Here is a 23,835-nt window from a genome sequence, read left to right as displayed (position 1 = left end):
AGACATGTTTAATGTTGTAAAATGACTATTGTAGCTGGAAATGGGAGATTATTTATGGAATATCTACATAGGTGTACAGAGGCCCATCCTCAGCAACCATCACTCCTGTGTTCCAATGGCATGTTGTGTTAGCTAATCCAAGCTTATCATTTTAAAAGGCTAATTGATCATCAAAAACACCTTTTGCAATTATGTTAGCATAGCTGAAAACTGTTGTTCTGATTAAAGAAGCAATAAAACTGGCCCTCTTTAGACTAGTTGAGTATCTGGATCATCAGCATTTGTGGGTTCGATTACAGGCTCAAAATAGCCAGAAACAAAGACTTTTCTTTTGAAACTCGTCAGTCTATTCTTGTTCTGAGAAATGAAGGCTATTCCATGCGAAAAACTGCCAAGTAACTGAAGATGTCGTACAACGCTCTGTCTACTCTCTTCACAGAAAAGAGCAAGAGGACAAGTACATTAGAGTGTCTAGTTTGAGAAACAGACACCTCACAAGTCTTCAACAGGCAGCTTCATTAAATAGTACCCGCAAAACATGTCAACAGTGAAGAGGCGACTCCGGGATGCTGGCCTTCTAGGCAGAGATGCAAAGAAAAATACATATCTCAAACTGGCCAATAAAACGAACAGATTAAGATGGGCAAAATAACACAGGAACTCTGCCTAGAAGACACACTCATTTTCTGTCATGGTCTATGGACCTCCTGAAGTAGCCTTGGCCACCCCATGTATAAAACCCCATGCACAACGCGTTGTGCATGGGTTTCCTTACAAAGTATGTAGAGGTCTGTCATTTTTATCATAGGTATACTTCAACTGTGAGAGATGGAATCTAAAACAAAAATCCAGAAAATCACATTGTATGATTTTTAAGTAATTAATTTGCATTTTATTGCATGACATAAGTATTTGATCACCTACCAACCAGTAAGAATTCCAGCTCTCACAGACCTGTTAGTTTTTCTTTAAGAATCCCTCCTGTTCTCCACTCATTACCTGTATTACCTGCACCTGTTTGAACTCGTTACCTGTATAAAAGACACCTGTCCACACACTCAATCAAACAGACTCCAACCTCTCCACAATGGCCAAGACCAGAGAGGGTTTAAGGACATCAGGGATAAAATTGTAGACCTGCACAAGGCTGGGATGGGCTACAGGACAATAGGCAAGAAGCTTGGTGAGAAGGCAACAACTGTTGGCGCAATTATTAGACAATGGAAGACGTTCAAGATGAGGGATCAGCCCAGAACTACACGGCAGGACCTGGTTAATGACCTGAAGAGAGCTGGGACCACAGTCTCAAAGAAAACCATTAGTAACACACTACGCCGTCATGGATTAAAATCCTGCAGCGCACGCAAGGTCCCCCTGCTCAAGCCAGCGCATGTCCAGGCCGTCTGAAGTTTGCCAATGACCATCTGGATGATCCAGAGGAATGGGAGAAGGTCATGTGGTCTGATGAGACAAACAGAGCTTTTTGGTGTAAACTCCACTCGACGTGTTTGAAGGAAGAAGAAGGATGACTACAACCCCAAGAACACCATCCCAACTGGGAAGCATGGCGGTGGAAACATCATTCCTTGGGGATGCTTTTCTGCAAAGGGGACAGGACGACTGCACCGTATTAACGGGAGGATGGATGGGGCCATGTATCACGAGATCTTGGACAACAACCTCCTTCCCTCAGTAAGACCATTGAAGATGGGTCGTAGTTGGGTCTTCCAGCATGACAACGACCCAAACACACAGCCAGGGCAACTCAGGAGTGGCTCCATAAGAAGCATCTCAAGGTCCTGGAGTGGCCTAGCCAGTCTCCAGACCTGAACCCAATAGAAAATCTTTGGAGGGAGCTGAAAGTCCGTATTGCCCAGCGACAGCCCCGGAACCTGATGGATCTGGAGAAGGTCTGTATGGAGGAGTGGGCCAAAATCCCTGCTGCAGTGTGTGCAAACCTGGTCAAGAACTACAGGAAACATACGATCTCTGTAATTGCAAACAGGTTTCTGTACCAAATATTAAGTTCTGCTTTTCTGATGTATCAAATACTTATGTCATGCAATAAAATGCAAATTAATTACTTAAAAATCATACAATGTGATTTTCTGGATTTTTATTTTAGATTCCGTCTCTCACAGTTGAAGTGTACCTATGATATAAAATTACAGACTTCTACATGCTTTGTTTTATAGGAAAACCTGCAAAATCGGCAGTGTATCAAATACTAGTTCTCCCCACTGTATATACACACACACTGCGTTTACACAGGCAGACCAATTTTTATTTTATTTTTACTAATTGGTCTTTCGAAATATCAGATCAGCTCTGAAAAACATCTGTGAAAAGATCTCATGTGATTGGTCAAAAGACCAATTAGTGGGGGGAAAAAAATCAACATTTGGCTGCCTGTGTAAACGCAGACATTCATACTACAAACACATCACAACTGTTGCTAAATACTGCACAATTTAAACACTTGCCCCCAATCCCCCTTCCCAAAACACGTGTAAATATTGAACTTTAAATTGTGCCTTAATGTATTATACTTATGCTAAGATGTTTATTCTATTCTACTGAGCCATTTACTTTGTTCGTATTCTTAGTTTATTTCTTATTGTTGTATTGTCAAGAAGGAACCTGCAAGTAAGCATTTCGTTTGGACAGTGCATACCATGTGTCCTGTACATACGACTAATAAAACTTGAAACATGTCCGCGCAGACAACAAAATGTGTGTGTTCGTCATGATGCTCCGAAACTGTGTCCATCCATACACACATAATAGTCTTGTGCAGCAGCCTATAAAATCTCATTTACTATACAACTAACTGTACGAGCTAGGCTTGATAAACTTTAAATATAAACCTGAACAACACTGCCCTCTTCAGGGCACCAAAAGGCAACAAACCTCGCATATACTCCTTTACTGTATGAACCACTCTGGTATGAATTTATGAGGTTACTTAAAATGCCCTCTTCAAGACAAGAAAAGATCTTACACCTAGGAAACAAAAGACCTGAAATTGTTTTATTTAGGCCCATTTCCAACTTCTGCCAAACAACTCCTGATGAAACAGGAGCGATAAGAGAAAGCAAGGGAAAGAAAAACTGATGGAAAAAGAGAGAATAGAGTATTGGTAACAATCCTTCCCTGGAGTTCTTAATGTGGTTGTAAGTCTCATTTGAATTCTGGAAGATGGACTGATCTCCTTAATCGCACCATTCATAAATCAATGACATAGTTCACATTTTGTTACAAGGTCAGATTCCTAAATAGGTAAATCAATGTGCAATAATCCAGTACTCTAAGAAATAAATGCAACATAGAGATGTTTATTGAAACATCAACAGCCATTACTTGCTTTAAAAAAGAAACGTGGATGGAATACTGTCTAACAATCCGTAGTGCACTACTATTCAGTGATTTCTTTTTTAATTGACCAAAAACAAAATATATACCAGAAACTGGACGCATTGCTGTGTAGAGCTTATATTTATTTGCTCTGGAATATATCAATAGGTGCTATACAATAGCTCTAGAGATGGATTGTTGAGCAAGTTACATTCCATTTTCTTTTAATGCTTTTCATTGTCAGCAAAGACCCCTACAAGCACTTTCATGTCCTAGTCCGGACAATTAATTAATAACACTTGTAAATAATGAACCTGTAGTTTGGCCAAATATTATTTTTGGACAAACCAAACATGTAGAAAGTACTCATATTGTATATCATCACTTTAACTGGGGGGATGGGTGCTATATGGATTCATAACTTATTGACACATTGACCTGCAACAGTTTTTCAAAACAAAGTATTTGTTGGAAAAGAGTGTGGAAAGCGGTCATCAAAGCAATACTTTGAAGAATCTCAAATATACTTTGGTTACTATATGATTTCATAGGTCTTATTTCATAGTTTCAATGTCTTCACTATTATTCTACATTGTAGAAAATAGTATAAAGAAAGAAAAACCCTGGAATGTGGTGTCCAAACTTTTGACATGAACTATATAGTCTGGCATTCTCTGATTTTATGTAGCATCAAAAGATACCATGTTTGTATGCGACTTTATTAACTTATATATATATATACTTTTTTTTGATCGTTTGCAAACTGACATGTGACACGTATTAATGCCAAAATAACATGCAAAACAGGCTATATATATATATATATATATATATATATCCTTGCCCACAAGGATCGTCGCACCACCTTCCTGTTCATGTTAGCACAGCACAAGGTGAGTCCAAAAATGTATTGTATGCTGCTGCATAAATTATGTAATATGCCAGGGAGATATGTATACTGTAGCTAAGAAAGTAATACTAAGTGTATGTTGTGTAGTAAGCTGTTAGTAGTGCATGTGCTTCACCCAAATAATTTGTTCCCTTTCCCCCTCATAACTTAGCCTACTGTTCTGACTTGGAGGTGCACATGTAGCCTATAGCCTGTTTTAGAAAAATGTAATCATCAAATATTGTAAGAGCTTTCATTGTCTGCTTAAATGTCCCCTATATTTATCCTACGGTTCTCACTTGGAATACAGGGAGAATACTGTAAGAAAGGCCCATGTTCTGAATTCTGACGCTGTACATTTCAAAAGTGCTGAACAAATAGTTATATTGACTATGTCCATCCTAGCTCGCTCCATGGTGCTGAAAAGAAAGCTCTGCTGTCAGGACAGCTTTATGTAGGTCCTTTGTGGGCACCATTTGTCACCGTTATAATGCAATTAATGTATTGTTTAGTGTAGTGGATTTGCTGGTATGCATCTAAAAACATTTTTCAGAGTTTGCCCCACCAAGATTTATCTGCAAAAATCATCACTGATCATCACGCACAGCCCAGCCTCTATATCCACAATAAGTCAGTTTGATGGAATCTGTCGCCAATTGGATGGAAACCTAGCTTGTGTCCGAAATGGCACCATATTCCCTATATGGTGCACTAGGTCATATGGTGCTATTTCAGATGCAGACCTTTAACTGCATGTCTAGATATTGTCCATGTGATAGAAACACTTTGAAACAGTCATCCTGAACTAATGAATATCACTGGCCAATCCAATTCTGGTGATTGAAGACCAAGGTCAACCCAATTGACCCATACAAGAAGGTGGCCATCATAGCTATCTCTTCTTGAGAAGAGTGATCTGGAGCATATTTTTATTTCATTTTACTAGGCAAGTCAGTTAAGAAGAAATTCTTATTTTCAATGATGGCCTAGGAACAGTGGGTTAACTGGTCTAGGAACAGTGGGTTAACTGCCTGTTCAGGGGCAGAACGACAGATTTGTACATTGTCAGCTCGGGGATTCGAACTTGCAACCTTTCGGTTACTAGTCCAACGCTCTAACCACTAGGCTACCCTGCCGCCTTAAGTCACTCACGGCAACTCCACAGTCCAACTCTCCGGAACTTTATGTTCTGTACATTCAACGGCCTTGACTCTGGCCTTGGTGTTTGAAGTCAGTAAACAAAATATTCCGATTTCAGATTTCTTGCTGTGAAACCATTGTCTCTTCTCACAAAAACAATCACTTTGCGTTATTCATCTGGTCAGGTCTTGCAAGCCCCTTGAAGACGTGAATCTTCCCAGCCCCGGTTAGCTCAAAGTTGTAGTCTATGATGACGTAGGGAGGCTCTCCCACAATTCCTGTCTGTAACAGAAAGAGGATGTGGACTAAGATAAAGCAAGAATATGTAGCAAGAATGAGTGACTGAACCAAAATAACCTGATAGCTAAAAGCTGACACCGATGGAGAGGAACAGGACAAGCCTGCAATATTTGAATGGTTGGGTTTGGCAGTTGTGATTTTTCAGTTTTTCATGCATATGTGTAATAATAATTTATATTTGAGTGTCAAAGTCAAACAAAGACATCTTACAGATGATTGAGGAGCGGAGAGTACGACACTGCACGCAGTGTTTAGATTACTTAGTGTTTGGGATGTATCCTTTTGTCTTACCTGTCCTGTGAGGAGGATGTTGGGCAGTGTGACAGCACCCAGCAGAAGACCGTTGACCTGACGGAGGCCTGAGGGAGCTACAGGTGTACAGGCCACGTGCCATGTCCACATCCCCAAAGGACACCTGCTGAGAACAGAGGGAGATCCTCAACTGCATACTCCTCGCCTCCTCCTCACAACTCATTGGAGGAGAAGGACCTCTGGATTTCTCATCCAATGGGTATTGAGAAGGAGGCGAGGACACAGGGAGTATGCAATTAAGATTCTCCCAGAAAGAAATGCAATTTAATAGATTACCCACACCTTAGAGCTTTGTTATCCCTCCATCACACCATCCATTCGAAGAGTTATTCATCCATGATGGGGAGATGCCGAACTTTATTACTGTTCTCGGCTAGATAGATGACAGTTGTCCACACAGAATAGTGACAGCCTAGCATGTCAGAGGAGGCTGGTGGGAGAAGTTATAGGAGGATGGGCTCATTGTAATGGCTGGAATGGAATAAAACAATTCCATTTCAGCCATTACAATGAGCCAGTCCTATGGCTCCTCCCACCATCTTATTTTTTAACATGTGTATGGGTAATGGGCATAGACCTATATATACTTACCAAATCCCACGCAGGAACAGACAGGGGTTTGAGAGAGTAGAACTGGGCCTCCCCTGCCTGATACCTTCTCATTCAGAACGCACAGCCTCACCACTGCCATTGGCAGCGTAGAGCACATGAGCTGGTGCTACCTCACAGTGTATCACACCCACCGCCACTGCTGAATGGGGAACCAGCACAGAGAGGACAAGGGAGGGACGTAGTGGAATTAGTATATTCTAAAAGGTAAAAAATATTACAGACTTGAATCCTATGCTTACACAGACATGAATAAAAACTGATTTGACACGAGCAGGCCGGCAGAACACGGCACTTATCAATGACATCAGCACTAGAGTGAGGCTACATTCGTCTCTAAAAGTTTGCATTATTTCTTACCTGGTAGGGGGTGAAGCCGTGCAGGGGTCTGACTGAGCCTGGTTCAGGGGACTGCAGCTGGCTGAAGTAGCCCAGCAGAGGGGTGAACTCAGAGAAGTAGGGTAAGAAAATCTCTGACAAAGGCTTATACATCAGCATAATGAACAAGTGATACTGGCAAGTGCAGAGTGGGTTTGTCTTTTCTCCAAATAAAATGGCAAGTATCTTCCTTCAGCAGAAAGATTATTATCCATATCCATGGCAACCAAGAAAGCTGTTGTCTTGTTGGGACCCTTACATTTCGCCCGGCCACCCCACTCCTTCAAACTCTGGGTGAATACTGAATAGAGTATCTCCACTGGATAGGATGGGATTCAGAGTTGTCCTCCCCCAGGGCTGACTGGGCAGGAGGGTGTGTCTGCCAGCCATGTGATGACCTCATGAACTCAGGGGTGAGTTGGGGGCACATGACTTTATCCCCACTACTGAGCTGCACCACGTGAGACGGAGCAGAGGCAAATGATGTCCACCAGCAACTGAAAGCCAAAACCGGAAGGCAGACACATGTCAACAGGTCAGTATGAAAAATTCAACAACAAAAAAGTATTAATTACTACGCATTATTACTATGCATTATTTATTTGTTGACATGTGTGCTTGCTTTCCCTCCTTTTTGAGGATTGGGTGAAACATGAACATGGCAGCTTGGAACAAATGTAGCTGTTTTTTCCCCAGGTTGCCAAGAATATGGCGTGACCTTTGACCCAGCCCATTGCTTTGATTACTATGGGCATCTCTGTTATACAAGCGCCACAGGGAGTTGAGACTCCAGATAGCGGTCCAGGTCTGTTTCACAGGACAACTGGCCATAGAATCAAATCAAACTGTATATGTCACATGCGCCGAATACAAGTGTAGACCTTACCGTGAAATGCTTACTTACAAACCCTTAACCAACAGTGCAGTTCAAGAGTTAAGAAAATGGCGAGGACATATTTACCAAATAGACTCAAGTAAAAAATTAAATAGTAACACAAGAATAATGAGGCTATATACAGAGGGGTACCGGGGGGGGGGGTTATTAATTGTTTGGCAGTCTTATATCATGGGGGTAAGCTGTTGAGGAGCCTTTTGGTCCAAGACTTGGCGCTCCGGCACCGTTTGCCGTGCGGTAGCAGAGAAAACAGTCTAACCTGGGTGACTGGAGTCTCTGACAATTTTATGCACTTTCCTCTGACACCGCCTATTATATTTGTATGTGTGGAACTGCTATGCTTTATCTTGGCCAGGTCGCAGTTGCAAATGAGAACTTGTTCTCAACTAGCTTGCCTGGTTAAATAAAGGTGAAATAAAATAAAATATAGGTCCTGCTTGGCAGGAAGTTTGACTCCAGTGATGTACTGGACCGTACGCACTACCCTCTGTAGCGCCTAACGGTCAGATGCCGAGCAGATTCCATACCAGGTGGTGATGCAACTCGATGGTGCAGCTGTAGAACCTTTTGAGGATTGGGGACCAATGCCAAATCTTTTCAGTCTCCTGAGGTGGAAAAGGTTTTGTCGTGCCTTCTACACAACTGTCTTGGTGTGTTTGGACCATGATAGTTTTTTGGTGATGTGGACACGAAGGAACTTGAAACTCTCGACCCGCTCCACTACAGCCCATGTTAATGGGGGCCTATTCGGCATGCCTTTTCCTGAAGTCCAAGATCAGCTTGTCTTGCTCACATTGAGGGTGAGGATGTTGTCCTGGCACCACACTGCCAGTTCTCTGACCTCTTCCCTATTGGCTGGCTCATCGTTGTCGTCTGAAAACTTAATGATGGTGTTGGAATCGTGTTTGGCCACGCAGTCGTGGGTGAACAGTGAGTACAGGAGGGGACTAAGTACACATCCCTGAAGGGCCCCAGTGTTAAGGATCAGCGTTGCAGACGTGTTGTTGCCTACCCTTACCACCTGGGGGCGGCCCGTCAGGAAGTCCAGGATCCTGTTGCAGAGGGAGGTGTTTAGTCCCAGAGCCTTAGCTTAGTGATGAGCTTTGAGGGCACTATGAGTGTTAACGCTAAGCTGTAGTCAATGAACAGCAATCTCACATCGGTGTTCCTTTTGTCCAGGTGGGAAAGGGCAGTGTGGAGTGCGATTGAGATTGCATCGTCTGTGGATCTGTTGGGGCGGTATACGAATTGGATGCTATTGATGTGAGCCATGACCAGCCTTTCAAAGCACTTCATGGCTACCGACCTGAGTGCTACGGGCGGTAATCATTTAGGCAGGTTACCTTCGCTTCCTTGGGCACAGGAACTATGGTGGTCTGCTTGAAACATGCTGCTATTACAGTCAGGGAGAGGTTGAAAATGTCAGTGAAGACACTTGACAGTTGGTCCGTGCATGCTTTGAGTACACGTCCTGGTAATCCATCTGGCCCAGCGGCTTTGTGAATCTTGACCTGTTTAAAGGTTTTGTTCACATCGGCTACCGAGAGTGTTATCACACAGTCATCCAGTACAGCTGGTGCTCTCATGCATGCTTCAGTGTTGAATGCCTCGAAGCGAGTATAAAAAGGCATTTAGCTCATCTGGTAGACTCGCTTCACTGGGCAGCTCGTGTCTGGGTTTCCCTTTGTAGTCCGTAATAGTTTTCAAGCCCTGCAACATCCGACGAGCGTCAGAGCCAGTGTAGTATGATTCAATCTTAAACCTGTATTGACACTTTGCTTGTTTGATGGTTCGTCGGAGGGCATAGCGGGATTTCTTATAAACATCCGGATTAGTCTCCCGCTGGTTGAAAGCGGCAGCTCTAGCCTTTAACTCGATGCAGACGTTGCCTGTAATCCATGACTTTTGGTTGGGATATGTACATACGGTAACTGTGGGGACAACGTCGACGATGCACTTATTGATAAAGCCAATGACTGAGGTGGTGTACTCCTCAATGCCATTGGATAAATACCGGAACATATTCCAGTCTGTGCTAGCAAAACAGTCCTGTAATGTACCATCCATGTCATCTGACCACTTCCATATTGGGCGAGTCACTGGTACTTCCTGCCTTAGTTTTTGCTTCTAAGCAGGAATCAGGAGGATAGAATTATGGTCAGATTTGCCAAATAGAGGGGCGGGGGGAGCTTTGTATGCATCTCTGTGTGTGGAGTAAAGGTGGTCTAGGATTTCTTTCCCTCTGGTTGCACAGCTAAAAATGTGGTAAAACTGATTTAAGTTTGCCTGCATTAAAGTCCCCACCCACTTGGAGCGCCGCTTCTGGGTGAGCATTTTCTTCTTTGCTTATGGCCTTATAGATTTGGTTGAGAGCGGTGTTAATGCCAGCTTCGTTCTGTAGTGGTAAATAGACGGCTACAAATAATATAGAGAACTCTCTTGGTAGATAGTGTGGTCTATAGCTTATCATAAGGAACTCTACCTCAGGCGAGCAAGACCTCTTTAATATTAGACATCGAGCACCAGCTGTTATTGCAAAATAGACCCCCACCCCTCGTCTTAACAGACGTAGCTTCTCTGTTCTGCCGGTGCATGGAAAATACCGCCAAGACTATATTATCATCGTACAGCCACGTCTCGGTAAAACATAAGATATTACAGTTTTTAATGTCCTGTTGGATTCGAGGTAAACTTTGAACATTGTTATATGCATAAGCATAGTATATAAAGGAGTGGAAGAGACTGGTTTTTATGTCAGAAGTGAATGGTTCTCTGTAGAAAGACAGAGTGGCTGTGGAATATGATGGGTGGACGGGAGGAAGTCACGGGAGTGCGATAGGTGATACTGGTGGAGAGCTTTGGATTAGACCGCAAAGGGGTTGTGGTCAGGTCACCTTAAGGGAGACAGAACGGTTTATTACTTTATCACTTCGTCTTTCTGTCGAACCATAAGATGTAAGGATTGGAGAGAAGGAGGAGTGCCTAAAGTGGAGTATATATACTTGTAGTGGTGGAAACATGTCTTTCTTTACAGCCGTGTCAACCCTTTGGGAAGAATGAAACTTGGTTAAGCATCTCTAGTGTCTGAGATATTTACTCTGAAACATTAGAATAGCAGGATAATCTTAATCGTAGGTCATCAATTTTATTGCACATTAGCAAGAATGGATGGCAGTGGGAGTTTATCTGCTCGCCTACGGATTCTCAGAAGGCACCCCAATCCGCGGCCCCTTTTCCTGTGTCTTTTCTTCAAGCAAATTACAGGGATCTGTGCCTGTTCCAGTGAAAGCAGTATATCCTTCTTGTTGGACTCGTTAAAAGAAAAAGTTTCTTCCAGTCCACCATGAGTAATCGTGGTTCTGATGGCCAGAAGTTATTTTCGGTTATAACAGACAGTAGCAGCAACATTATGTACAAAATAAAAGTATTTACAAAAAACGCAACAAAAAAATAGCACAATTGGTTGGGAGTAGAGGTCGACCGATTAATCGGAATGGCCGATTAATTAGGGCCGATTTCAAGTTTTCATTACAAATCGGAAATCGGTATTTTTGGGCGCCGATTTAAAAAAAAAAATGTTTTACCTTTATTTAACTAGGCAAGTCAGTTAAGAACACATTCTTATTTTCAATGACGGCCTAGGAACGGTGGGTTAACTGCCTTCTTCAGGGGCAGAACGACAGATTTTCACCTTGTCAGCCCAGGGGATTCAATCTTGCAACCTTACAGTTAACTAGTCCAATGCAGTAAGCCAAGATAAGTTGCTAGCTAGCATTAAACTTATCTTATAAAAAGCAATCAATCATAAATCACTAGTTAACTACACATGGTTGATGATATTATCTAGTGTCCTGCGTTGCATATAATCTGACTGAGCATACAAGTATCTAAGTATCTGACTGAGTGGTGGTTAGGCAGAAGCAGGCACGTAAACATTCATTCAAACAGCACTTTCGTGCGTTTTGCCAGCAGCTCTTTGTTATGCGTCAAGCATTGCGCTGTTTATGACTTCAAGCCTATCAACTCCCGAGATGAGGCTGGTGTAACCGAAGTGAAATGGCTAGCTAGTTAGTGCGCGCTAATAGCGTTTCAAACGTCACTCGCTCTGAGCCTTCTAGTAGTTGTTCCCCTTGCTCTGCATGGGTAACGCTGTTTCGATGGTGGCTGTTGTCGTTGTGTTGCTGGTTCGAGCCCAGGGAGAGGCGAGGAGAGGGACGGAAGCTATACTGTTACACTAGCAATAATAAAGTGCCTAAAAGAACATCCAATAGTCAAAGGTTAATGAAATACAAATGGTATAGAGGGAAATAGTCCTATAATTCCTATAATAACTACAACCTATATTGAAGACTCATGTTTAAAGGAACCACCAGCTTTCATATGTTCTGAGCAAGGAACTGAAACGTTAGCTTTCTTACATAGCACATATTGCACTTTTACTTTCTTCTCCAACACTTTGTTTTTGCATTATTTAAACCAAATTGAACATGTTTCATTATTTACTTTGGCTAAATTGACTTTATTGATGTATTATATTAAGTTAAAATAAGTGTTCATTTAGTATTGTTGTAATTGTCATTATTACAAAGAAAAAAAATAGTCCAAAAACAAAATTGGCCGATTAATCGGTATCGGCTTTTTTGGTCCTCCAATAATCGGTATCGGCATTGAAAAATCATAATCGGTCGACCTCTAGTTGGGAGAATGTAAAACATCAGCCATGTTCTTCGGTGCCATCTTCTTAGAAGATCATGTGGTCTGGGGCCCACTGGTGTGTGAGGGGGGGACCTAGAAACCACAAGACAGACAGACAGACAAGGATTCATTAGGGTTAGTTAAGACCCCAAACATTTATAGGATTGATTAAAATATTTTGCCGAAATGCAGGTAGTTCAAGTGTACCTGCCATTCGAGTAATGAATGCATTGGAAATTGTATTTACTGCACTAAAATGTATTGCACATGTGATTGTGATGGAAGGCAGTACAGTACATACCCAGCAGTGGCTCTCTAACAGTAGACAGGGAGAGACAACCTGAGGGAGTGAACTCTGTCTGGCCCAGGTCACACTCCAGGTATTCTATACTTGCAGTGCTGCGCAAGTGCACACACACACACACACACACACACGGTTATTGCTATGGGCATTGTATCACTGCAGAACCTTTCAACCAAACAAACAAAGTAACAAACACTACTTACTGGTTTAGTAAGGTACTGATGAAGTGACGGTTGAAGGTGGACTTCCCAACATTCTTAGCACCACATAGTAGAATAACTGGAAAGCCATCTAGCTCCTCTGTAGATGGAAAATAACAATCAATAAGTAATCTAGTTAAAACATCTCAGTATCCCTCATGTGGAATAAAACGTTGTGGCGAAATCTTGTACGGAGCCTTCACCGTGCACTGCAACTTTAAGAGTGCATCAGCAGTCAGGACGGAGGAACTAAAGATAGCTCTTCCAAATAGCTCTTCCGGCTCTGTGTGGGGCTCTCGGTTGGCTCGGCAGTTTTGACAGTGTGTGCAACTCTTTGCGAAAGTCGTGTTTGTTTACAGTGTGCTTAGTTTGTAAAGTGTTGAAGTCAATCGACAGTTTTTACTGCCGGTGTTACTGCTCATCGTGTTTGGAATGTTTTGGGACCGCTCCTGTCATTGATCGCATGGATAAGTAGCAACTAGGGTTAAAAGGTTTGGAATCTTTCTGATAAATTTCAGGAATTTTTCTGGAAATTTTCCATGGGAAGCTTAGCCCTGGAATTTTGCTTAAATTCATCAAAAAAGTTAGCTTATAACAGTGAACCTTTTTTTGTGGGATACACAAAAGGCAATTCTAGGTCTTGTGGCATATTATTTTGGTTAAACTACCCCCAATTCAATAGAATTGCAACCCTCTGCATGCACAACTCATTCTTCAGTCACATGTGCAGTGCACTCTTCCATTACACGTACAGCTAATTCTCAAGATCTTGCACACAATAAGATGCTATTGAGTCCACAGTACTACACTGTTTGAGCCAAGGACTACATGCTTTCTGGTAAGTTTTGATTACAATACTGGGTGGGGTAAATATATTTTATATGACATACATGATGTTTTTGCTACCATGTGGGTTTTAGCTTGTTTGAGCCTGCTAACTGAGGAGTGTTAATTCACCTATTTCCATACATATTTCATAAAAATAAAAAATCTTACAAATGAGTTGTTTAATGTAACTGCTTAACTATTTCTGTTTTTTTTACTCATTTATTTTCTAATCTTTACAGGAAAATGCCCATGGGCACTATCTGATGTGTGAAGACATTTCACTGCAGCCAATGTAGAAGGAAAAGCTGTGTACATTTGCAAATACTGTGCCAAATCATATGTGAAGAATGCTACAAAGATGCAGAATCATCTGGCCAAGTGCATCAAGTTCCCTCAGCGCTCACAACAAGCAACCTCTGACAAAAGTCCCTCTACTTCTATTCCAGGTGAAAATTATGAATCAGACACCTTATCGATAGCAACAGCTCATGGTCCTCATGGAATCAGAAGTTTTTTTTTTTACTCAATGGAGGAACGTAGTCAGAAATGCTGATGAATGTCTGGCTCAAGCTGTGTATGCAGCTGGTTCACTTCTGATGCTCACAGGCTGTTTATTGGAAGAGATTTCTGAATGTTCTTTTCCTAGCATACACCCCTCCAACTAGACATGCTTTATTTTCTCATTTGCTGGATGCAGAGTTCAAGTGAAGGTCAAGCAAATCATAGAGAAATCAGACTGTATTGCAATCATGTCTGATGGGTGGTCGAATGTTCGTGGGCAAGGAATAATTAACTACATCATCTCCACCCCTCAACCAGTATTCTCAAAAATCTTTATCTTTACTATAGAATTAGCTATCTTTGTCTATAGAAAAGGACTGAAGGGGACCTGTGTGTCATGCTAAGATAGCAGGGCTGTGTGCGTGTTTACCTGCACAAGCGTTAACAACGCTGCTGAGAGCCTCCCTACAGGTCTGTGACATCAACATGCCTCTGGCTGTTTTCCTCAGTGGGGTCATGCAAAAACAAATGTCACCTTTATTTAACCAGGTAGGCCAGTTGAGAACAAGTTCTCATTTACAACCGCGACCTGGCCAAGATAAAGCAAAGCAGTGTGACAAAAACAACACAGAGTTACACATAAACAAACTTACAGTCAATAACATAATAGAAGAGAAATCGGGTGGGTGTTGCTATGGTGACCAGTGAGCTCAGATAAGGCGAAAATGTACCTAGCAAAGACTTACAGATGACCTGGAGCCAGTGGGTTTGGCGACGAATATGTAGTGAGGGCCAGCCAACTAGAGCATACACGTCGCAGCGGTGGGTAGTATATGGGGCTTTGCTGACAAAACGGATGGCCTTGTGATAGACTACATACAGTTTGCTGAGTAGAGTGTTAGAGACCATTTTGTAAATGATGCCAGAGAGCGGTGTGTCCAGCAAGCCTGAGCTGTCTCAGATGTCTCTCTATCAATGAAATGTATTTATAAAGCCATTTTGACGTCAGCATTTGTCACAGTAACTCTACAAAGAAGAGGCAGGCAGCTTATAGCTGGGATTGTAGTTGCCACTGGAAAGTCAAGTGTAGCCTAAAAGCCTGCGCACGTACCTGACTCTGTTGCATGACCATAGTCGTTTCTTTTAAAATAAAATCTTCTAACTCACTCCAAAATCCTGACATAAGAAGTACTAGGATACCCGTTCACACCCTGATCAGCAAAAGTTGGATACCAAGCGGAACCTCTCCGTTGATTCTCAGAAAGATGCTAGGCGGCCCCCTATAGCTAACAAATGCAAATCATGTTGACACATTGCTTTATTGTTAACTAACGTAACTGTTCCACCATGTGACGCAGCCAGTCGCCATCTGATTAAAGTTACATTATTTGGCTAACCGACATCCCACCATAAACACCGGCGGCTACAGCGTTCGCTTCCAATTTAACTGCAAAACGAGCTTGCTATCTACCTCATATTAGTTAAGATACTTAAAATAGGGATTATTTGTGACAATAACTAGCAACTACACCGTCAAAACAAAACATGTCGAGTCTCCGCTCATTACCACAGCCACAAAGTCATATTTATGACTAAACCCCGCCTATTTCTCTTATTGAAATATAATCATAACCTTAACCACACTGCTAATATTATGCCTAACCGTACCCGTAAAACCAAAAAGCTATTTTTAGTTTTCATACATTTTTACGGCCATTTTGACTTTGTTCCTGTGGTAACTAGGGATATTGCTAAAACATAATGAACCCTCAAGGAGTTCACGCATGCTCAGCTGTTCACGTAGGGTGCGTTCGTATATTCGCTCTGGCTATTTAATCCAATTTCAGAGTAAATTATACATTTACGAACACTCAATACCCGTAGAATATGGCCGCTATCAGTAAACGTCGGCAAAAAACGCAATTAAATGGTTGCCAGCAGCATAGTTACCAGCGCTCTGGATAACATGAAAACAGCCCTAGCCTCTGCTAGGGCGAGTAAAGTAAAATGGTCCGAGTGAAGTGTTCTCTAATTTGTGTCTGGAAGTAGCTAGCTTGGGTGCTTGACTGCTGTTGTGTGGTCAGAACGCTCGAATCAACTCTACTCCTCAGCCAGAGCGTCCGGTGTACGCTCCGAGAGCGAAACGCTCTGAATTTACGAAAGGAAAATCTGACAACGGTCTGAATTTACGAACGTCCTGAGCGCACCCTAAGTGCACTCCATATTGAATTTACGAACACACCCGTAGCTAGCTGCTTGTGGAGTAGACAGACAGCTGACCATGCATCCACAAAACTGAACATAAACTCGAATGCAATTCTATAGCTATACGATCGTATAATTTAAACGTGATGTTTACATGCTAAATTACACACTATTTCAATTAAATTTCACAGCACGGCGCTAGACGAAACGTCACATCCGGTCCCAACCGCCTGGCCTGGACTAAAAAGAAAGCAATTCATGTTCCTGAGACGTTAGTCAAAATAACTTTTTATAAATTATATTATATTCACTGCACCATTCCGACACCTGATAGCAGTGATACGAATGTCAGGATCCTGCAAAGGTGAGGGTGACTCGCATCTCTGTTGCTGCTGGACAGATGAGTTTAGGGAGCGTCTGTATAATGTCTGAAACGTCAAGGTGCGTAGCTAGCTAGGGGTATAGGCCCTAACGTTAGCTAATAATGTCTAAGTATTACATTTGTCTGTGTCTAATCTTCAACAAATTATATTTATTTTACTATTCAATTATCTCATATGTTGGTATATTTGAAACTGCTCAACCCCTTGTGCAAATGTCCCATAAAGTGAATATCTAGCTAATAATGCACTTCATCTGAGGTCTGGACTAATTTATACATTATGAATTGCTAATGATGCTATTGCATTTTCAAAAATGCTAATAGCGTAATGATATTAATATAAAATAAACCTTTTTTCAGTTTTTTCAGTTTCAGTTTTTGTGAATTTTCATCTGTTTTATGACCCTTTCAGCTGCATAACACTGAATCCAGTGTCCCTTGCAAGCAGCAATCTATTGTCAAGGGTGAGAAATGCATACAAAGGTGAGTAGCAACCATGCCCAACGGGTTTTGTCCTTTCTGAATGAGCAGAGGAGTCTCAGCTCGTTCTGTGATGCCAAACTGACTGTAGGAGGTGGTGGGAGGGTGTACAATGCCCATCGCAATATCCTGGCCTGTTTCAGTGGGCGGTTTCAGGAGTCCGAGCCAACCACCACCATGGTTAAGGAGGTCTCCCTCCCAGAGGAGTTCCCCACTGATGGCCTGGAACTGCTTCTAGACTTTTTCTATACCGGGGAGTTAAACCTTGACTCTTTGAATCTGGAGAATGTGCGACAGGCTGCAGACAGCCTATGTGTACCAGATGCGCTCGCACTTTGTCAGCAGTTTGCCACAGAAGGGACAGTTTCTCCAGAAGGACTGCAGTCTGCATGTCTTCTGAGCCATCATTTTCAGCCAATCTCAGCTGTAGGAACCAAGGCCACCCTAAAAAGAGGGAGGCCCCCTAAAAAAAGAGGGAGGCCCCAAAAATCCCAAACCCCTAGTAGCGGCACAAGTAAGAAGGATTGTCTGGAAGATACCGCCACCACAACTGCCATCACAACTCGCTCTGGGAGTAGGGTGAAGGCCTCCAGAAGACCCCAGTGTGCGTCTCCAGTGTGCGACCCCGGTGTGCTTCTCCTGCCCCATGTGGGGACCACTAGCAGGGGGACTCCACCACTAGTTATTAGCCGAAAGGATAGGAGTGATGGGGCTGAGGAGGAGGGACAACGCCTACCTCAGCCTACAGATACAACAGAGGTAGGCTACAATATGTTACCTTATCCTAAAGTGTTAATGTAAGATTGAGTGTGGCCCTCCACACAATGTGCCTACAGATTTGTAGGTTTTATACTAGAACTATACAGTTGGCAATATGATGCATCAAATATTGTCTCCCAGTTGCAGGTGGATGGCCAGAAGATCTGATGAATGACCGTAGAGATGATGATGATTCATTGTATTTGATTATTTGACAGGTAACAGATGTGATCGGCAACCTTGTACCAGATTTGAGCTACAAAGCTAATTCTCATCTGCAGCCTCTTGATGAAGAAGATGATGATGGTGGTGGTGATTTGGTGGAGGGGGTAGCTGAGGACACTGATGAAGAGTATGTGCCCCATGCCCTGCTGCCTACCTCCTCCAGCCCCAAAGGCAGACGTAAAGGACCAACCAAAGCTGTCAATAAAGAGAACGGTGAACGGGCAGCCAAGGGGTCTACAAAGGGCTCTTTTCAGTGCCCCACCTGCAATAAGACCTTCCTCAGCAAGTATTACCTCAAAGTACACAACAGGTATATACATAACTGCTATCATGTTGTATTGACTTTGCCAATCACCATGTCTATATTAAACCACCTTTGTCTTTACAGGTGTGTCCTATTTAGATAACTTATATTTAGCAAGAGAGACCTGAATAATGAATAATACCGGTATTATTGAATGACTAGTGTGAATAGTGTGTGGTTTCTGTTCTTCCTGTGTTCCTCAGGTGTCATACAGGTGAGAAGCCGTTTCCATGCTCTAAGTGTGGAAGGAGGTACTACAGGAAGGAGAATCTGATGGACCACCAGGCCAGAAACTGCAAATGTGGTGAAAAAATAAAAGTGGTGAGTGACCAGCAGGACCAAGGCCTTGTTTACTAGGCATCAATAGGAAGGAAACTGAGCATAAAGGGGAGGGACTACCTTGACATGTCCAATAAGTAAGTAGCCTTGCAAAAGCCTTGGCTAATGCACGCAGGAAAGCCTTATGTGGCAGGAGCCGATCTCCTGTTTGTGTAGCGTGAGGCAGCTTGATGTACACCTCCTGGACCGGACGCTAGTACTCCCAACCTTCCAATCTCAGGATGGACATTCTAACCCCAAGGCCACTGACTTGTCCAATAAGAAATACCATAAATGATACAATGCTTTAGGTTTTCCCTAATGTACTGTATGTGTGTATTCTTGTTTTTATTACAGGTACACAACTGCCTTCAATGCCACATGTCATTTGACAGATTGGGGGATCTACGTCTGCACACGGTCTCCCATACAGGGGAAATGCCCAATAAGGTCCAGTACCTACCACAAATTATTGTTATTATTATTTTTTTAATTTAACTTTTATTTAACTAGACAAGTCAGTTAAGAACAAATTGTTATTTACAATGACAGCCTACCGGGGAACAGTGGGTTAACTGCCTTGTTTAGGGGCAGAATAACAGACTTTTACCTTGTCAGCTCGGGGATTTGATCCAGCAACCTTTCAGTTACTGGCCCAACATTCTAACCACTAGGCTACCCGCCGCCCGATACACAGTACTGTGAACATGTCATTAATTGACATTGTAAGACTGATCTCTCTGGTGTGTTTTGCATCAAACTCATATTGAGTCACCGCTTGATCTTGTATCTATTTCAGTGTACGTCATGCTCGGAACAGTTCATGCATAAAAAAGATTTAAGAAGTCATGAAATCAAAATCCACGGTGCACCCAAACCACATGCAGTAAGTCTCTCTCTCTCCTTTGTGTTAATTGGTCTGTTTTTTCATGTATTCAATCCTTTATTCCTTCTGCATTATTGTCAAGATTTATGACTGATTTCTTGCTGATCACCTTCTAACCTGTGATAATACTTTTTCCCACAGTGCTCTCTGTGCAGCAAAGCATACCTGTCTAAAACAGAGCTGCGTCTGCATGAGGCATCCAAGCATCGTGGCGAGAAGCTCTTTGTGTGTGAGGAGTGTGACCATCGAGCCTCCAGCCGACACGGCCTGCAGATGCATATCAAAGCCATTCACAGGTGGGGCTGAGACTGGCCATGGTAGTGGAAGAGGGGTTTGTTACCATGGGGGAGCTAGACTGTTTGACTCAGCCTTACTGTCGTGTGACGTGTTAAATAATGTGACGTCCCTGTTTGTCTTCATTTCTCAGAAACGAGCGTCCATTTGTGTGTGAGTACTGCAACCGTGCGTTCACCCAGAAGGCTAACCTTAACATGCACTTGCGAGTTCACACTGGAGAGAAGCCCCATCAGTGCCACCTCTGTGGGAAGACCTTCCGGACACAAGGTAACAACTTCCTCTTGCCCGCCATCCTCTCACTAGGCTCTGTAGATGGCAGAGCAGGACAAACCCATTTCTAACAACAAACATAGCTGCTCAGATCATATGTTATGATTTAGTCTCATAGTAATCGTTTAGATACACCGGTTCTGTCTCACAGACTAACACAAACTCTCACGTTAACATCCAGTGTGCTTTCACATGGTCTATTCCAATGCTCAACATTGTGCTTGTGCCAATGCTTATGTCTGTTCATTGTGTGATTTCAGCCAGTCTTGACAAGCACCACCGAACCCACACAGGAGAGCGACCTTACAGCTGTGAGTTTTGTAACCAGCGCTTCACAGAGAAGGGACCAATGCTCCGCCATGTTGCCAGCAAGCACCAGGAGGACCGCCCTCACTGTTGCAAGATATGTGGCAAGACCTTCAAGGGTGAGAATGGCCACATGAGATCGTGGCACCACAGTTAATATATATTTCTTTCCTGTCATGTTGAGTTTACACAACGCTTTGTAGTACTAAGTTCTTTGCCTAAAACAGGCTTAAGATGATTTATTTTCTATTTTATTTAGCCTTTATTTAACTAGGCAAGTCAGTTAAAAACAAATTCTTATTTACAATGATGGCCTACCCCGGCCAAACCCTAACCCGGACGACGCTGGGCCAATTGTGCATCGCCTATGGGACTCGCAATCAAGGCCGGTTGTGATACAGCCTGGAATCGAACCAGGGTCTGTAATGACGCCTCTAACACTAAGATGCAGTACCTTAGACCGTTGCGCCACTCGGGAGTCATTATCATTAGCGCTATAAAATGTTTGGGAATCTCACACCTAATGAGTAGATTGCTTCCAGAAGTGATTCCATCCGACTTCAGTAGAACAAGACAAGTTTGCCATATGTTTTCTTATTGTCTTGTTTACCCCGCTATCCGCCAGCCGTCGAGCAGCTCCATGTCCATGTGCGTCGCCATCAGGGCATGAGGAAGTTTGAGTGCGAAAAGTGTGGCTACAAGTTTACCAGACAGGTAGGTAGGCCATGCATTTCCAGTGTGCTAGCTTGGTTCTTCAAATTTCATGCACGCCTACTGCTTACCCAGCCACTGAGGGGATCATTAAATTTGTATTCAATTGATATGAACGCTGAAGTCTCCTCTTTTTCTCCAGGCTCACTTACGACGTCATGTTCAGGTCCACACCCGTACAGAGAACTACAATCCACGGGAGAGAAAGCTACGGAACCTGATAGTAAAGGACTTGGGGTTGCAGGATGAGACTAGCCCCTCACAGATACCACCCACTGAGAAGGAGACACCCGAGGGGCCAGCGCCTGTCTCTGGACCCAGTGTCCCAGTCTCTGTTCCTGTCTCTGGACCTATACCTGGACCTGGAACTGTACTAGGAGCCAGTGACATCCTCAGGGTGGTGATCCAGCCCCTTACGGAGGAGGTGGTGTCCAGCCAAGGGCAGATGGATGTGGGCTTTACCCAGGTTGGGGTGGCACAGGGACATGGCCAGGTGGATGTGATGTCCATCAGCCAGGGTTTGGGTGTGGCGGGGCATAGCTTCAATGTGACAGATGTGATGGAGCAGACTCTACTGGTCTCAGATTACCCCATCCCTGAGACCATGGTGGAGCTGGAGGACATACAGGAGGATCCTCCTGCTAAGAGCAAGGCCTGAGGACTAAGAGCAAGGCCTGAGGACTAAGAGCAAGGCCTGAGGACTAAGAGCAAGGCCTGAGGACAGGAGAGACTGGTTAGTATCTCACACCGCTAGACATTCTCATTGGAGAAGCCTAGAGCAGCTTGAGTACTGCAAGACTTCAAGAACTCCCACACTGTGGCTACTCGCTCTGCTCTGCAGTCGAAGCATTCATTTAATTTCAGTCATTATTGTAACCATGTTTTCTGTCTAACTGTACAGAAAAACTGGTTCCCACTCAGCCCAGTAGATGATGAACCCCTCAAGACATTCCCCTACTCTGTGGGCATCTTATTCATTTTGCCTGTGCATTGGGTCTGACAATGTAATATAAGTTGGCTTAGGTTTTATGAAGTTTGTTGTGTTTTTACACAATTTGATGAGATTAGTCAATTGGTCAGGTTGTGAGAAGTGAATGTAAATCAATGGGATTGTCTTGCATCATCAAGTCAAATGGTAAACAGAATAAAGTGGCAGTACTGCCTGCAGTTTTATTGTAATCACACTGTAAGGATGACCTCTCTACAGTAGACAAACAACGCAAATATGAAAAACTGTGTTGGGACAACACAAACATCTTGTATGAAAACTAAGAAAACACACAACTGAATGGCATTACAGTAAGCAAACAATACTAAAATTTACTTTAGTCAAACACATGTTGCACAAATAAATTGAGAATGTGTTACCACCTCCAGTTACCATAACAGCGGTTGTCACCGGTATCTATCTTCATATGTACCTCTGCCTCCTGTTGCACTAGGAAAACACACTAACGTTATATGAACTAACACTACAAATACATTTTCATAAATAAAACTAAACCATTCTAATAAAATATTAAAGCATCTATAATAAAATAAATGCACCTTGAAAGAAAATATGACCAGTACTTCATGCAGGCTAGATTGGTAGTCGTGCCAATTAGGTGTAAACAGTCAGTCTAGATGAGGGAGAGCAAAACGGTGATCAGCATCTGATAATCTATCATATCAATAAAACAGGGACACATCTATTTAATCTATCACTTTGATGGGGTTTTAGCAACCCAGTCCCAGTTGCATCACATGCTCTGATTCCATCCTAAGGTTCCATAGTTGTACAGCACTGGACAAGTCTCCAGGTTAATTTCGCAATAGTTATCAAAGCTGGTTAGTGCTAGAAAACATTGTGGTGGTTGTATTAGCTTTTGGAATGTATGGGGTCATGCCACTGATTATGAGCGATAGTGTTGGCTCTCACAACCGGAAAGTGGAAAACAACTCCGTAGTTAGTTGATTATGTAAGATAAAAAATAAAAAAAGATATACAGTTGAAGTCGGAAGTTTACATACACTTAGGTTGGAGTCATTAAAACTTGTTTTTCAACCACTCCACACATTTCTTGTTAACAAACTATCGTTTTGAAAAGTCGGTTAGGACCTCTACCTCTACTACAAGTAATTTTTCCAACAATTGTTTACAGACAGATTATTTCACTTATAATTCACTGTATCACAATTCCAGTGGGTCAGAAGTTTACATACACTTAAGTTGACTGCCTTTAAACAGCTTGGAAAATTCCAGAGAATGTCATGGCTTTAGAAGCTTCTGATAAATTATGTAAAT

General features: G+C 42.8%; 2 protein-coding genes and 1 long non-coding RNA gene across 3 annotated transcripts; 1 reads left to right on the top strand and 2 right to left on the bottom strand.

The window, feature by feature from the left end:
* Window positions 1–3,016: 3,016 nt before the first annotated feature.
* LOC109908245 (uncharacterized) lies at window positions 3,017–8,156 on the bottom strand. Its single transcript, XR_004203707.1, has 5 exons — window positions 6,965–8,156; window positions 6,587–6,746; window positions 6,278–6,425; window positions 5,975–6,098; window positions 3,017–5,665 (listed from the first exon to the last, which is right to left on the bottom strand). It is a non-coding gene; the product is annotated as an uncharacterized LOC109908245 (long non-coding RNA).
* A 4,131-nt stretch (window positions 8,157–12,287) lies between these two features.
* LOC109908243 (polynucleotide 5'-hydroxyl-kinase NOL9) lies at window positions 12,288–16,959 on the bottom strand. Its single transcript, XM_031794537.1, has 4 exons — window positions 14,836–16,959; window positions 13,080–13,176; window positions 12,874–12,971; window positions 12,288–12,665 (listed from the first exon to the last, which is right to left on the bottom strand). Exons 1-4 carry the CDS (start codon window positions 14,921–14,923, stop codon window positions 12,619–12,621), a joined length of 330 nt encoding a protein of 109 aa, XP_031650397.1. The 5' UTR covers window positions 14,924–16,959; the 3' UTR covers window positions 12,288–12,618.
* Window positions 14,314–22,727, top strand: LOC109908242 (telomere zinc finger-associated protein-like). The gene is made up of 12 exons (XM_020506826.1): window positions 14,314–14,350; window positions 17,405–17,475; window positions 17,616–18,231; window positions 18,450–18,766; window positions 18,964–19,081; window positions 19,436–19,528; window positions 19,878–19,964; window positions 20,106–20,260; window positions 20,392–20,528; window positions 20,792–20,956; window positions 21,463–21,551; window positions 21,691–22,727. The coding sequence occupies exons 3-12, from the start codon at window positions 17,650–17,652 to the stop codon at window positions 22,204–22,206; spliced, it is 2,259 nt and encodes a 752-aa protein (XP_020362415.1). The 5' UTR covers window positions 14,314–14,350; window positions 17,405–17,475; window positions 17,616–17,649; the 3' UTR covers window positions 22,207–22,727.
* The last annotated feature ends 1,108 nt before the right edge of the window (window positions 22,728–23,835 follow it).

Source organism: Oncorhynchus kisutch, linkage group LG17 (genome assembly GCF_002021735.2).
Source record: "Oncorhynchus kisutch isolate 150728-3 linkage group LG17, Okis_V2, whole genome shotgun sequence".
NCBI lineage: Eukaryota > Metazoa > Chordata > Actinopteri > Salmoniformes > Salmonidae > Oncorhynchus > Oncorhynchus kisutch.
The sequence above is the reverse complement of the archived record's forward strand: the minus strand, read 5'-3'. Positions and strand labels throughout refer to the sequence as shown.

Excerpts from the sequence above, each read along its gene's own strand:
- LOC109908243 (XM_031794537.1), bottom strand. The coding sequence starts at position 14,923 with ATGACCCCACTGAGGAAAACAGCCAGAGGCATGTTGATGTCACAGACC. Across the intron at positions 13,177-14,835 it reads CGTTGTTAACGCTTGTGCAG|AGGAGCTAGATGGCTTTCCA; the intron begins GTAAACACGCAC and ends TTCCATCTACAG. Across the intron at positions 12,972-13,079 it reads ATCAGTACCTTACTAAACCA|CACTGCAAGTATAGAATACC; the intron begins GTAAGTAGTGTT and ends GCACTTGCGCAG.
- LOC109908242 (XM_020506826.1), top strand. The coding sequence starts at position 17,650 with ATGGTTAAGGAGGTCTCCCTCCCAGAGGAGTTCCCCACTGATGGCCTG. Across the intron at positions 19,529-19,877 it reads CAGGGGAAATGCCCAATAAG|TGTACGTCATGCTCGGAACA; the intron begins GTCCAGTACCTA and ends TATCTATTTCAG. Across the intron at positions 20,957-21,462 it reads ATGTGGCAAGACCTTCAAGG|CCGTCGAGCAGCTCCATGTC; the intron begins GTGAGAATGGCC and ends GCTATCCGCCAG.